We start from the raw sequence: 15,650 nt of genomic DNA, 5'->3' as shown, positions 1-15,650 counted from the left end.
TTGATGGAACAGATTCACCATCTCAGTTTGTCCTTGTGATCACTGTTGCTAGGACATCAAATGATATGAAAGGAAAACTAAAAAAAAATGTTTTTTGCTGACTCAAAAGGAATAGAGTCACTAAAATCCACATATGTCTAAATAAAAATATGGTGTCCATGAACCAGCAAAATAAATGTTGAACATGTCATGTCTATATAGAGTGCTTGAAATACACCATACCATGTTAGTAAATTTATCACCACACGCCATTCTTATCTTTTCTGGGCTTGCAGGACTGTTTAGGGTAAAAAGATCAGACATTCCTCTTTCTTTTCTGGCATATGTCAATGCATCCTTTATGGCAAAATAAATAGAGGAGCCCAGGAACAGAGCTGGCTCACCAACACCCTGTAGGACAAAAAACACAAACATACAGTATGGTCAAGATACCAGGTCTAAGGTGTGATCCTATATATACAGGTCACAAACAAAATGTCCAGTACCAAGACTGGTTAGAGTTTAATTTCAGAGTTCAGTAAACCAATTTGAAGGTGTGGTTTGGAGGACTGGAGGGAGAACTGCATGAGCAGAAGGGCATGAACTAAAATATCAGTAGTCAGACACTTGAATTTAAAATTATACCTCTTTGTTAAATTCCATATATGAAAAATAATAAAAAATTTTAAGAAATGAGAGGCAGCTGGTCATTTTTCCAGCAATTGTCCATCCTTAGGTCAAGTTCTATGTTGATGTATATTCACAAATTTAGTTGTAAATTTGCTAGCTAGCACCTGAAAAACTAAGCTTGAGGACTTGGCTTCCCTTTGGGAAGAGTCTATAGGAGAATCACACTTGAAATCAAATTGCTCCGAATGTTTGTAAAACTCAGGAACATAAAACACATACCTGTATATTTATTTTAAGTCTTTTATTATGCCTTTAATTTCAGAATTCTAAATATTTATTTCCATGCATTTATAACATGAAATGAGGAAGAAATCTTTTTAGTCACGGTTATCTTAAAGTGTAATTCCAATTTTTCATTAGAACAAAAAAATCTCCTGATTTATGACAATTACGGAGATATATAAAACAATTTTGTTGTAGATTCCTACCTTATCTGCTCATCAAAACTGAAAATCCTATTTCAGGGAATGACAAAAATTTGATCTGTATCTCGGTGCCGACTTATGGGAAAATCATTGAGCCAATCACACAAGCAGGAAATTACATTAATGGGGACATTCTGTACACCAATGGTGTACAGAACTTTTAGGTTGTCATATTGTATTGAATTTTATAGAACATTTTAAGCAGGGTACACATGGTCTGAATATCAGACGGTTCAGCAGGAACCAGCCAACATTTGGACGATGTGTACAGCTCTCCTTCCGGTAGAAGCCGGTCTAAGGATGGACTTTTGTTGAAGGGACATGCTGGAAAGCCAGCATCCGATCAGCTCTCACAGCCAATCTCTGCACACCCTGATTACTGCATTCTGCATGGGGAGAGTAAGCACAGCAGGAGAGATCGCTGCACTAGCATCGCTTGTTTAGTACAGCGTTTTATTTTGGTCAGCCCACAGAATGAAAAAAAAACTTAAAGGATAAGTTCACCTTTTCGGGCAGAATTTCACTTTTCATAATAAATAGAAGCGTTTTCCAATGCCATTTCTGGCCCAGCCATCCCAATGTGCTTTTCTCTCACTTACTTTATCCACAAGAAGTTTAACCTCCTGATATACTGCTACAGGGTGGCAGGCATGCGCAAAATCACGTATATATATGTGATTTTGCATTTCCTGGTAGGCCGCGGCTGTCAATCACCGGGTCCGATGATTCCCCACCGGCGCCCGGTGATTACCTGGTAGGCCGCGGCTGTCAATCATCAGGTCCAGTGATTCTCCACTGGTGCCCGGTGATTACCGAGCATGTGTACGTATGAATGTAAGTTAGGGACTTTAGATTGTACGCCCCTTGAGGGTTAGGGACTGATGTGAATGTACAATATATATGTAAAGTGCTGCGTAAATTGACAGTGCTATATAAGTACCTGTAAGAAATAAATAAAATTGTTCTTGTGTAAACAAATCAATTTCACTTTCATGCCCCAATAACACCTAGAGTAGTGGGAGTACGTTTTTTGGCTCGATTTTCCCATAGACACACCATCTATCCAATCCCTCTGTATCCAGTAAAGCAGGTGCTTGCATTATATAGTTGATGGTACAGATCTAAAGGAGAATGCACAATCAGATTGTAAAGTGTATTGTGAGCTTTACAGAACCCAGGACACACGTCCCCTGTTTTCAATACTACAGCTCTATACACATAGGCAGTTATCTGATCTCTCAGCACACTCTACTAAATTAACGATCTACGCAAGATAAAAATAAGATAGAAAAAAATGATACCTGTGTATTTAGTGAAAATGGTGATCACTGAATAATTGCATTGTATTGGAAAACCGTGCACCTGTGGAAGTGGGTGGTAGGTATCTGTTGGAAGGGGGGAGGCAAGCCAGAGGTGTGTGCTAATGGGGTCAGCTGATGAAATCCTTCCTGTGTCTTACCCTAGGTTCACACCAAAGCGTTTTCCGCAGTGTTTTGCAGAAACACACTACAGTCCATTTAACATGATTTCCTATGGGACACGTTCACATATCCACGTTTTCACCCAGTGCATTTTTTGGAAAGGGTCAGGAACTTTTTTAAATGCAAAAAGTTGCGTTTTTTGTTCTATAGACTTCAATGGAAACGCTTCAAAAAAGCATATAGTGCTTTTCTGCAGCATTTTTAATGTGTTTTAAATCTGCCTAGCAACAAAAGCAAAAAAGCATGTGCAAAAACGCAATGTAGAAACGGATCAAACGCAAACTGCATAGGTGTGAACGTAGCCTTTTGATGAAGCTTTTTAAGAAATTCAGCAAGGGCTAAGGTAAATCCTTGTCCTCAAAATCAAAGAAAGCACTTATTGGTACATAGGGAAGCTGGAGCTTAGAAAAAAAAGGTGAATTTAGCCTTTAATGTGTGTACTAGGCTTTCGTATCTGCAGGTTGAAAAGAAAAGGTAATTTTTAGTAAAATTACATTACAATATCGCATGTCCAGCAATTGTATGCGCTTTATTTTTTATTTGGTTTTATTTTTCCCTTAAAAGTAGAGTTATCCATAAAAGCCCAGCTCCAAGCTAACTTTATACCCAAGTATTGTTAAAAATCAGCTCAGGTTGAAGGGGAGTATTGCAACCCATAGCCCCCCTTTCAGCCACAGTCTTTCAAGCTGAATGAAGCCCAGTGTCAATTATATGTAAACCCTTGCCTTGTAAAACAACCCATTTAGTTTAAAATAGAAATGAGAGGCACAACATTTGTGCATAGATATAAAAAACATTATAAATACCTTTTTTCCCTATTTTATAAATGATCACGTACCCTCTAATCTTCATATGCAGCTGAGAACAGAGAGCTAGGGGAGGAGAAACAGCTGAACATGGATCTTCCCATTGAATGGCTGTGCAGGGGAAGAGTGTGAGCAGAAACCTGATCATTAGAGGAAAGCACAGCTAGAGAACTGACCATGCTGTGCTCTCATGCCTAGTGTGGTAAATGTTTAATAGAAAAGCAGAGGGACTGGCAGAAACACCAGGGATTTCACACAAAGGCAGCAATACAAAGAGAACAGGATACCTTTTCTTGCAAGCACAGTTCATGGTACAGCAGGCACATATCAGGATTATGAAATGTTGGGTTTACTCTCTAACTTGGAAAACTGAGGAAAGACTGTGTCATTGCCCTGCCCTTAATAATGGCACCCAGTGCTCACAGCTTATGGATGCAAAGAACATCGCTGATGCCATGTCATTGTTGTTTTCTGCATCATTCATGATCATCTCTTCGAGAAGAGTGGGGAGAAAGAACAACTGGCCCATCAAATAACCATCCCGAAGACATCAGAAAATGGTAAGTACAAAACACTAAAAAGTCTAAAATACCACTTGCCAGTGCCATGCTGATAGACTCATACCTAAAAAGACTTAGTGCTGTAATAAAATCAAAGGTGCTTCAATAAAGTATTATTTTAACCTCCCTGGAGGTATTCCCGAGTGTAGCTCGTGCTAAAATTGCAGCACCACAAGTGGTAACCCTGAGCTACACTCAGGAATACCTTGCAGCGTTGCTACAGGATCTCTTCTGCATTTACCTTGTCCTGCGCTCCCGCGATGTCCCTCCTGCAGTGTCCCCTGTATTGTCCTCCGGCCTATGCCGGTATCCGTCTTCTGGGTTCCGTTCCCTGCGACGTCAGGACGTACGGGGGACGGAACCGGCGGGAAATGTAAAAATGTTAAAAAGTAACATTCACTAAAATCACATAGTAAAACATTCCTGTATCAAACCATTTCACATACATTTTGTCCCTAGTGCTTTGTCCTGAGCCCTGCCTGCATTTTTACCGTTCTTTCTGCCTGGAAACTGAGAAACGTCCATGGCGTCCAAAAAGCATCCCTTTAGGTCAAAAGCGGTTTTAGACCGGCTAGAGAACAGCGATAGTAAATTAGAACCACTTGCAGAATTGAGTGATAATGATTCGTGGGGAAATTCGTCATCAGACACTGAAAACGATTTTGCGACTTTGCTCAGTGATGTGCGAACTTGGCGCTCTATTTCAAATTTCAGTGTTTTTGGTTTGATTATATTATTGAATTAAATTTATTATTATTATATTATTATTTTTTATGATTCTTTATTAAATTATAATTTATGATTTAGTGTTTCAAATTTTAACATACCCGGGATGTTTACTAGACTCTTGTTTGGACAGATTTCAGTGAGTTATTCCTAAAAATTACAGCCTACAATAAAAAAAACTACATATTTCCATGCAAACAAAATGTACCGCTTTGAGCACAGAAATACTGACATAATCAGACCACTAGGGAGGCTACGGGTGTGCACCCTTATGCAACCATATTATATTCATTTTTTATTTTTATTTTTACTTCCCTCCACCTAAAAGATTTCAGTTTCTTTTTCAACTGAGTTGTACAGTTTATAGGTTACATTAAAGGTGGAAAAAGTTCTGAAATTATTTATCTTTGTTTCATTTATTTACATCACAGAAACCTGACATTTTAACAGGGTGTGTAGAATTTGTATATCCACTGTATGTGTGTATAACCCTGTAAGGCACACTTTTGCATGGATGAATTATATTCTATACTTTATTTCTATGTGGCTTTTTATAAATCAAGTTTATGATGTTTGTGGATGTCAAAGGTGAAAGGTTTTGGCAATCATTGGCACTCAGGCAACAAGTATATGCATAAAGCATCAATGTAAACCTTTGACGATAAACAGCTGTGTAGGTGCAGGGAGTGTACAATGACAGGGAATCCAGTGTTCTATTACCTTGGAAGAATATATAGCGTGTGGGTTTGAAGAATTGGCGAGCAAAGACACGTAGAACTGCTCAGGGACATCACACACTGCCGGAATTTTATACTGAGCTGGCCCACGGGTATACAGCACTCCTTGAGGAGAGAATTTCAGCTCTTCAATTGTAAATAACCCCAGTCCTTGAACAAAGGCACCTTCAATCTAGAAACAAACAATACAGCATGTGAACAATTGAGACTGCAAATATTAGAAACAATCAATGCTTCCAATGAAATCAATTTCCAAAATGAAAAATACTCAAAGTTTAATTATTCTTTTTACTGGAAAAATAAAGTTTACTTTATTCTATACTTTTGTTTAACTTTTGTTTAACCACTCACCTACAGGGCACTTATACCCCCTTCCTGCCCAAGCCAATTTTCAGCTTTCAGCGCTGTTGCACTTTGAATGACAATTGCACGGTCATGCAACACTGTACCCATATGAAATTTTTATCATTTTTTTTGAGACAGATAGAGCTTTCTTTTGGTAGTATTTAATCACCTTTGGGTTTTTTATTTTTTGCTAAACAAACCAAAAACCACTGAAAATTTTGAAAAAAAAAATTTTTTCTTAGTTTTTGTTATAATAATATAATAATATACAAGTGGTTTGCTAAGGGGGTACACAGTGTCTGCTCGCTCCCAAGCTGTGTGTCTATGGAGTCACACTCCACAGACTGACAGTGGGGTTTAGCCCCTGCCCCATACTTCCTACTCACTGCATTTGATTGATAGCAGCAGGAGCCAATAGCTGCTTGATTCTTGTGTGAAGAGGAAGAGAAGGGAGAAGAGATGCAGACTTGCACTTCACACAGGGAATGGGGAGGACAAAGAAATAAAAAACGTTTTTCCCCTTAATGCAAGGAATGCATTAAGGTAAACAAACATGTTTAGCTTTTGTATCACTTTAACTTGGCAAACTAAAGTTGAAGTTTAGGTATGGCTTTTTTTTGCATTGTTTCATTGGTCCGGCTTGGACCAATTTAAGTGTGTATGTGCCATACTTGTCCAAACTCTGTGGAAGCTGGGAATCACTGTAGTGGGCACTGCCCTGCTGCTTAGTGAACATGGAGGTCACTCACTTGGCATGGGCCCATTCAGAGAACACTGCATTTTCTCAGTGAATTCAAAGTATTCTCTGATTGGATGAGGAGGAGAAGGCAGTGATGTCACAACCTCCACCTCGTCCAATCAGAAAACTTTTTAGCACAGGTCCCAGAAGGTAGTGGTGATCACCATAGTATCTGTGTTTACTACAGTTATTTCCAACTTTAACAGGGATTGAGCAATGTACATATGCAAAAAAAGCCATACCAAAACTTCAGCTTTAAAGTGATTCTAATGGCTCAAGGTTTTTTACATGAAGGTAAAAAATCTTCTGTGTGCAGCATCACCCCCAGCCCCACCCTAATACTAAACTAAGCCCCCTCTCGATCCAATGATGTTCACTGGTGTCTCAGCTATCCCGGGACTCCCTCTTCTCACTGGCTGAGACAGAGGCGGGAGCCATTGGCTCCCACTGCTGCCAATCACAGCCAGTGAGCCAATGAGAGAGGGGGCGGGGCCAAGCCACAGCTCCATGTGTGAATGGACACACGGAGCAGTGGGTGCCCCCATATACAAGCTACTTGCTGTAGGGGAACCCAACAGGATGGAAGGGTCATGAGAGCCTGAGGGGGACCCTAGAGGAAGAGGATCCAGGCTGCTCTGTGCAAAACCACTACACACAGCAGGTAAGTATAGGCATGTTTGTTATTTTTCTTTAAAAAAAAAAGCCTTTAGAATCACTTTAAGTTATAACATTTATAATATAAACATTTGTCAGGCATCAGTGCTGGGTATAAATAGTTGGAAACATTTACACTATATATTTAACCAGTTGTCGCCTGGCCTATAGCCAGATGGTGGCAGGGCGAACAGCTCGTCCCTCCGGGTAGACGCCATATGGCGTCCTTTCTGGAACGCGAATTGCGCATGCCCGCAGGGCCGCGCTGTGGAGAGATCTGTCATTGGCTGTGTACCTCAAACAAGGTCGATGACAGATCTGTGTACCCACTGGCCCCGTTGCCAGTACCATGTGACCTGCTGTGACCAATCACAGCAGGCCACATGACAGTTGTATACAATGGATGGCTTCCTTTCATGCCATCAATTGTATACAAGTGGATAGATATTTTCACTTTACAATACCAATACTGAAATAGTACAATGAATGTAACATGCCTATTATGTTATTAAATAACATACCTGTCCTATGTCCACAGCCGGATTAATGCTGCAACCAACATCCATGACAATGTCTGTCCGGAGGTTCTGATGGCAGGAGAAAATAAAAAAAGGCATAGAAAGGATTAATTTTACAGTGTACTATTTTTACAATGTATTAAAGCGATTTAAAGTAAACTTTTCCATATAATAAAAACTCTGTAATAGGAACATCAAACGATAACCCTGTGGTACCTCTCAGTGGGCACAATTCACTAAAGCTTATCGCGTGAGTTAAGTCAGTCATATGACCACATATCGCATGCGATACTGAAGATGTCAATTCACTATTGCTAGTATGCGGTATTTACCGAAAAAAGCAAAAACACTTGGTAAATACTGCATAAAAAGACCTTAACCACTTCCCAACTGCGCTATAGCCGAAAGACGGCTACAGCGTTGTTGTTTAGTTCTGGGAGGGCGTCCACGGACATCCTCCCAGAACACGCCACCAGCGGCGTGCACCCGGCACGGACACAGCTGATCACGCAATACAGTAAACAGCCAATCACACATGATCAGCTGTGCTCAATGACAGATCACTGGGTAAATATAGTTGCCGGTTGTCGGTAGTACAGTGTGAGGAGAGTACTGCCGAGAACCGAAAATTGTCAAAGAAGGGATCGGCACTGATCATCAGGGCACTGATGATCAGTCCCTGATTATCAATGCCCAGCAGTGCTGCCCACCTGTGCCACCCACCTGTGCCCATCAGTGCTGCCCACCTGTACCCATCAGTGCCACCCACCTGTGCCCAGCAGTGCCACCCATCTGTGCCTAGCAGTGCCACCCACCTGTGCCCATCTGTGCCACCCATCAGTACTGCCCAGCAGTGCCCATCAGTGCTGCCAATCAGTGCCCAGCAGTGTCATCAGTCAGTACCGCCCATCTGTGCCCATCAGTGCAGCTTATCAGTGCCCAGTGCCATCTATGAGTGCAGCATCATCAGTGCCAGCTCATCAGTGAGCTGCCTATCAGTGCCTCCTATCAGTGCCCATCAGTGCTGCCTATCTGTGCCACCTCATCAGTGCCCATCAGTGCTGCCTATCCGTGCCACCTCATCAGTGCCCATCAGTGCTGACTATTCGTGCCACATCATCAGTGTTGCCTATCAGTTCCCATCAGTGCTGCCTATCAGTGCAGCCTCATCAACGCACATCAGTGAAGGAGAAAAATTACACGTTTGCAAAATTTTAGAATAGAAACAAAGAAAAACTTTTTTTTTCAATTTTTTTGCTCTTTTTTGTTTATAGCGCAAAAAATAAAACACTCAGTGGTGATTAAATACCACCAAAAGAAAGCTGTATTTGTGTGGAAAAAAAATGATAAAAATGTAATATAGGCACAATGTTGCATGACTGCGCAATTGCCATTCAAAGTGCAACAGCGCTGAAAGCTGAAAATCAGCCTGAGCAGGAAGGGGGTATAATTGCCCGGTAGGCAAGTAGTTCAACTTAATTCACAAAAGGAAATAAATAATTAAATGCAGGCGGTAATTAAGTAGTGGCCCAGGCATGCGGTTGGCACTGGTATCTGTCAGTACTGTCATGGGTTGTTAAGGAATGCATGGCCGCTGAGTCCTTAACAACGTATGAGTCATCAGCTGTCAGCGGGGTTCCACACTGATAGCTGAACGTTACAAAAAAAAAATGCAGGCAATTAAAAATAATAAAAGAAACAGTGTGGAATCCCCCTCCATCCATACCAAGCACTTCAAGTCTGGTTTGGATTTTGAGGGGAACTCCCACGGCAAAATTAAAAAAAAAATGGCATGGGGTCCTCCCCAAAATCCTTATCTGAGCATGCAGCCTGACAAATCAGGAAAGGGGGGGGATGAGCGAGTGCCCCCCCCCCCCAGACCATACCAGGCCACATGCTCTCAACATGGGGGAGGTGTTGTGGGGCTCCCCCCCAAAGCACCTTGTCCCCATGTTGATGGGACAAGGGCCTCTTCCCCACAACCCTGGGCTGTGGTTGTGGGGGTCTGTGGATGGGGGGCTTATCGGAATCTTGAAGCCCCCTTTAGCAAGGGGTATGGAGTATGGGGTACATGGTACCGCTACCCATCCACAAAAAAAAAACCTGTAGTGTGAAAAAAAGACAGGAGACAGTCTTTGACAAGTCCTTTATTAAAAGAAGGACAATAAAAGAATGTCCCCCGAAGTAGATCCAACGTCAGTCATGATGCCCACCCGAAAAAAGAATGGAAAAAAAAACCTCCATTCCCGCTGGCTCCCGGCCGCCTGACTGCTCCACTGACTTGATAGTTCTTAAATATGTAAGGGCTGGGCCACCCAGTGACATCACGTATGTTATCCCGCCCCATGTGATATCATTGACCCAGCATGCCCCAGTCAATGATGTCACACGGGGGTAGGGTTAAAGCACCCATTTGGCTTGGCATATAACGGATAACAGATAAACAGCCTGCACAGTGGTCAAAGTTGGGGAGATATACCAACATTGGTGCACTCAGAAACTTCAGCTTGTTTATTTAAGCTTTGACAATAAAACTCTAAAGCTGATTGGTTTCTATGCAAAGTTGCAACAGATTTTGCACTCTCCAGTTTTAGTAAAAAACCACCAATATGTCTAAGAGTATCTAATGATCACACAGGAGAGCCCCTAAGGGGCATAAAGGGATAGTTCCATGTGTTTAACAAACAACAACCTGCAGACACAAAGGTTTGTGTTTTAGAGGACTATATGGGTTCTGCTACTACTGCAAAGAAAAGACGGCCGGAGATGGCAACAAGGATGACAGCCAAGGACAAAACAAATAAAATGGTGTTGCGCTAATATCAATAGTACTAAGGACACAATCATTCGAAGAGTGGGGAGCAGGGGTGGACTGACAACTCATGGGGCCCCCGGGCAATAGGGGATCATGGGGCCCCTGTGTCCTTGCCCAAACTCAAAAAAGCCTATGAAAAAGGTACCAGGTGCATCTCATGGGGCCCCCTACTGACCCTGGGCCCTCGGGCAGTGCCCGAGTTTCCAAATGGTCAGTCCGCCCCTGGTGGGGAGACAGAAAAAAGAAATATCCCCAAAACAGAAGTGATAAGTATAAAGGCCTGAATCCAGACCTAATTAGGTGCAAGGAGACAACACTTTTTGGAATTTTATTTTTGGACAGCCCCTATGCCGATAGGTACGTTTCTCTCTCTCCAATATGGTGTTAACTGCATCTCACCATTGTGCTGTAGTAGAGGGACAGGAAGTCAGCCATCCCTCTGCGTCCGCTTGGGGAGATTTCACTTTCACTTCCTGTCAAATAGGCAAGACAGAAAGTAAAAGAAAATTTCTCCAAAGGGAATCCCTGGGATTTTCTGTTACTTTTGGTGAAAACAGTAAACAGGATAAATAGAGACGATAAATCTTTCTCACGCTGGCTCTTATCCCTCTCCACTCTATTCATAACTAAAAAAAAAACAAAAAAAAAAAAACTTTGCCTTTAGTTATACTTTAGGTAAAATGAATTAAAAAGAGTTATATTTCCTTTGTTGTGATATCTGTACCTTATGATCTCCAGTGAGACAATCTATTTCCACCTCAGAACAAGCAACTCCAAACACAAAGTAGTGGGCTGGATCCCCTTCTCCTTTGTCCCAGTCCATTTCTCTGCCAAACCCTCTGAAAACAGAAACAAAGGTATATAGATCTTTTCATAGAGGTGTATCAATTCAGCAGTGACATTTCACCAAGGCTAAAAGGCTTCACAGTGACAGGCAAAAGCCACTGAGCTGAGAGAAGACCCTCAGAACCCAGAAAAAGGTAAACAGATGCTCAGGCTAGGTACAGCCTAGCAACAAACACACTCAATTCTTTAAGGGTCACCACAGCACAGGGCAGGATCCACATATACTGTATGTATGTGTGTTTATATATTATATATATGTAGTCACCCTGCCTTAGAGAGAAGTGTCTAGATTTATTTCTGCATGGCTGCAGTCAGCCAATGCTAATTTGTAGTCTGTATATAGTTCAGTTTCCCATAAATTCAACCTGGCTGTCAGTTCTCCCTTCTGTCAGTAGGTGGCACTGTCACCTCTGGTGTTAGTATGAGATCATACAGTACATTTGGAGTATGAATATGCATATTTTTTCCAGGCCCACCACTAGGAGTTATCTGTGCCAGTGGTGCATTACAGGAAAGGGTATAAATATTCAGGGCTGGCTGATGCAAGTTTCCTTCCTCCCCAGCTCTAGCTTGGAGAGGGTGCACGTGATGGAGGCCTGGTGCTGATCCTAACTGGAGACAGGATGGAATCCCATGGAGGTTGGTTGACTCTCCTGGAGAAAAAGGTGATGATTGCTAAAGAGTTCTATCACAATAGTGTCCCTCTCAACTTTAAGGCTCTTTTCCCTGTGATGTGATGTATGGAATATAAGAGTTCTGCTGTAGTCCTGAGTATCTGCAACCCCAAGCATCTCCCCCGTGGACTGTGAGTAATACAATTCCTTTTTGTTTCACCTAAAAGTGACTGACGTTCATCTGCCACCCATTTTAAACTTACACCCTGAGGTGAAATGTTATCTCACCCTGTCTCTGGGGCTACTGCCATGCCTCCAGGAGAGGGGGGAGGGGGAGGGGGAGAGGGGGTGCTATATATGCAGTTGTGCTCAAATGTTTGTATACCCTGGAAGAAATCGTGACATTTTGGCACCGGTCTTTTTGTGGTATTCACGCAGTATGCAGTAAAGTCTTTTTTCGGGCAACTTGACCATGCAGCTCATTGTTGTTCAAGTGCCATCATATTGTGCTCCTTCAAAACAACCACACCGTCTTTTTTCAGAGCAGCTTGTATTTCTCCTGAGGTTAACTTTGGGTTTTTCTTTGTATCCCAAGCAATTCTTTGGGCAGTTGTGGCTGCAATCTTTCTTGGTCTACCTGTAATTGGCTTGGTTTTAAGAGATCTCCAAATGTCTCACATCTAATTAAGTGATTGAACAGTACTTACTGGCATATTCAAGGCTTTAGATATGTTTTTATATCCTTTTTCATCTTTAGAATACCCAATACCTTGTGAGGCAGGTCTTTTGACAGTTCTTTTCTGCTCCCCATGGCTCAATAGCTAGCCTGCTTAGTGCATCCATGTGAGAGCTAATAAACTAATTGACTATTTATACACAGACATTAATTCAATTTAAAAAGCCTCAAATGTAGGAAACTACCATTTAATTGCTTGTTTAACTTGTGTGTGTCACCTTGTGTGTCGGTACCAAGGCCAAACATTCCAGAGTCTGTAAACATCTGATCAGGACCATTTGGGTGATTTCTGTTATTATGATTTAAAAAGGAGCCAGACAACTATGTGATAATAAATGGCTTCATAAAATCACTATCCTTCGATAAAAGGAAGTTTTTTTCCTGATCAGTCATATCGTCAATATCAATGCCAAAATTTCACAATTTCTGCCAGGGTGTGCAAACTTTTTAGCACAACTGTGTGTGTGTGTGTGTATATATATATATATATATATATATATATATATATATATATATATTACATACACACACACACACAGGTGAAACTCGAAAAATGTGAATATCGTGCAAAAGTTCATTTATTTCAGTAATACAACTTAAAATGTGAAACTAATATATGAGATAGACTCATTACATGCAAAGCAAGATAGTTCAAGACGTGATTTGTCATAATTGTGATGATTATGGCTTACAGCTCATGAAAACCCCAAATCCACAATCTCAGAAAATTAGAATATTACATGTAATCAATAAAACAAGGATTGTACATAGAACAATATCGGACCACTGAAAAGTATAAGCATGCATATGTACTCAGTACTTGGTTTGGGCCCCTTTTGCAGCAATTACTTCCTCAATGCGGCGTGGCATGGAAGCTATCAGCCTGTGGCACTGCTGAGGTGTTATGGAAGACCAGGATGCTTCAATAGCGGCCTTCAGCTCTTCTGCATTGTTCGGTCTCCTGTCTCTCATCTTTCTCTATGGGGTTCTGGTCAGGTGAGTTTGCTGGCCAATCAAGCACAGTAATCCCACGGTCATTGAACCAGGTTTTGGTGCTTTTGGCAGTGTGGGCAGGTGCCAAGTCCTGCTGGAAAATGAAGTCAGCATCCCCATAAAACTCGTCTGTGGAAGGAAGCATGAAGTGCTCCAAAATCTCCTGGTAGACGGCTGCGTTGACCCTGAACTTAATGAAGCACAGTGGACCAACACCAGTAGATTGCATGGCTCCCCCAATCAACACAAACTGTGGAAACTTCAAACTGGACTTCAAGCATCTTGCAGTGTGTGCCTCTCCATTCTTCCTCCATACTCTGGGTCCTTGGTTTCCAAATGAGATGCAAAAGTTGCTCTCATTACAAAAGAGGACTTTGGACCACTGAGCAACAGACCAGGTCTGTTTTTCTTTAGCTCAGGATCCGTCTTGATGCACTGACTCCAGCCTCAGTCCACTCCTTGTGAAAGTCCCCAACACTTTTGAATGGCCTTTTCCTGACAATCCTCTCCAGGCTGCGGTCATCCCTGCGGTCCACCACCTTTTTCTTCCAAACTTTTCCTTTCACATAACTTTCTAATAATGTGCTTTGATACAGCACTTTGGGAACATCCAACTTCTTTTGTAATTACCTTTTGAGGCTTTCCCTCCTTATGGAGGGTGTCAATGATGGTTTTCTGCACAACTGTCAGGTCAGCAGTCTTTCCCATGATTGTGATTCCTACAGAACCAGACCAAGAGACCATTTAAAGGCTCAGGAACCCATTGCAGGTGCTATGGCTTAATTAGCTGATTAGAGTGGGACACTTTGAGCCTAGAATATTGCACCTTTTCACAATATTCTAATTTTCTGAGATTGTGGATTTGGGGTTTTCATGAGCTGTAAGCCATAATCATCACAATTATGACAAATCACGGCTTGAACTATCTTGCTTTGCATGTAATCAGTCTATCTCATATATTAGTTTCACCTTTTAAGTTGCATTACTGAAATAAATGAACTTTTGCACAATATTCTAACTTTTTTCAGTTTCACCTGTATATATATATATATATATATATATATATATATATATATATATATATATATATATATATATAATTTTTGGTTACATATACTGTATATATCTGTCTGCAATCCCTTGTACAGGAACACTCTAAGTCTGTCAGAACTCAATTGTATTGTTATCCAACACTGTGAAAGTGCCTGCAGGATAGGAGATCACAGAAATATTCCTATTAAAGTGTAACTTTTTTTGTTTTGGCTAAAATGTGAAAGAGTTAGAACCTGACAGGTTTTTATTGCTGTCTGTGTCCATGCTACATAGATTCGTGAATTACCCCAATTTTGCATAGTCATGGGGTGGGGATAAGTACTTTTTTCATTGGTTAAATCTATTCTGAAAACAATTTTCTAAAAGGAGAGATCTCATCTAAATTCCTGCTGTGTCACTGGGACAGGAAGTGAAGGGAAATCATCCTGACAGAACAAAGACAAAACCTAATGGGGACTTTATAATTCCCTATCTAAAACTAATGTAAAAAGTTTTGGCTTTACATGCTCTTTAATGTGCTACTGTTCCCTTAATGTCTAGTGAGCAGGCGGAGGAGAAAAGGAGAAGAAGAAAGCAGAACCTACTACCACCAAGAGGAAGTTCATCTGCAGTTTTGCTAAGGAGCAAATACACCTCATCTTTTTATGATATTGCTTTATTTGAATGCTGTTTTCCCCAGCCAGAAATTACAGGTTAGCTGTCACAATGACACATCAAAGTAAAAAAAAAAATTCATTTTGTAAATGTTGTGTACATTTGCAGTGCCTAGGCAAAACAAATGCATCATATCACCACTTCTCTTGCTAGATGGATTTTAAAACTAAACTCAGTTCATAATTACCTAAAATATCCAGTGGCAGACAAGCTAATTGACTGCACAAAAGCATCGTTTACCTGAAACACAAAAACAAAAATATATTTAAGTTTTACATA

General features: G+C 41.2%; 1 protein-coding gene across 2 annotated transcripts in view; it reads right to left on the bottom strand.

The window, feature by feature from the left end:
• Nucleotides 1–15,650, bottom strand: part of LOC149473717 (aldehyde oxidase-like) — a 202,286-nt gene that overhangs the window by 8,300 nt on the left and 178,336 nt on the right. For both annotated transcript variants that reach the window (XM_089670160.1, XM_089670170.1), the window contains exons 30-34: nucleotides 15,559–15,611; nucleotides 11,200–11,314; nucleotides 7,664–7,729; nucleotides 5,388–5,576; nucleotides 223–390 (exon numbers count right to left, since the gene is read on the bottom strand). In XM_089670160.1, the coding sequence (XP_089526286.1) occupies nucleotides 223–390; nucleotides 5,388–5,576; nucleotides 7,664–7,729; nucleotides 11,200–11,314; nucleotides 15,559–15,611 (591 nt within the window). The remainder of the gene's footprint in view (nucleotides 1–222; nucleotides 391–5,387; nucleotides 5,577–7,663; nucleotides 7,730–11,199; nucleotides 11,315–15,558; nucleotides 15,612–15,650) is intronic.

The sequence above is a fragment of the Staurois parvus genome, unplaced genomic scaffold (assembly GCF_062004578.1).
Source record: "Staurois parvus isolate SC_StPar_1 unplaced genomic scaffold, SC_StPar_1.0 ptg000011l, whole genome shotgun sequence".
In the NCBI taxonomy this organism is placed as follows: Eukaryota; Metazoa; Chordata; class Amphibia; order Anura; family Ranidae; genus Staurois; species Staurois parvus.
This window is presented reverse-complemented; position numbering and strand designations above follow the sequence as displayed.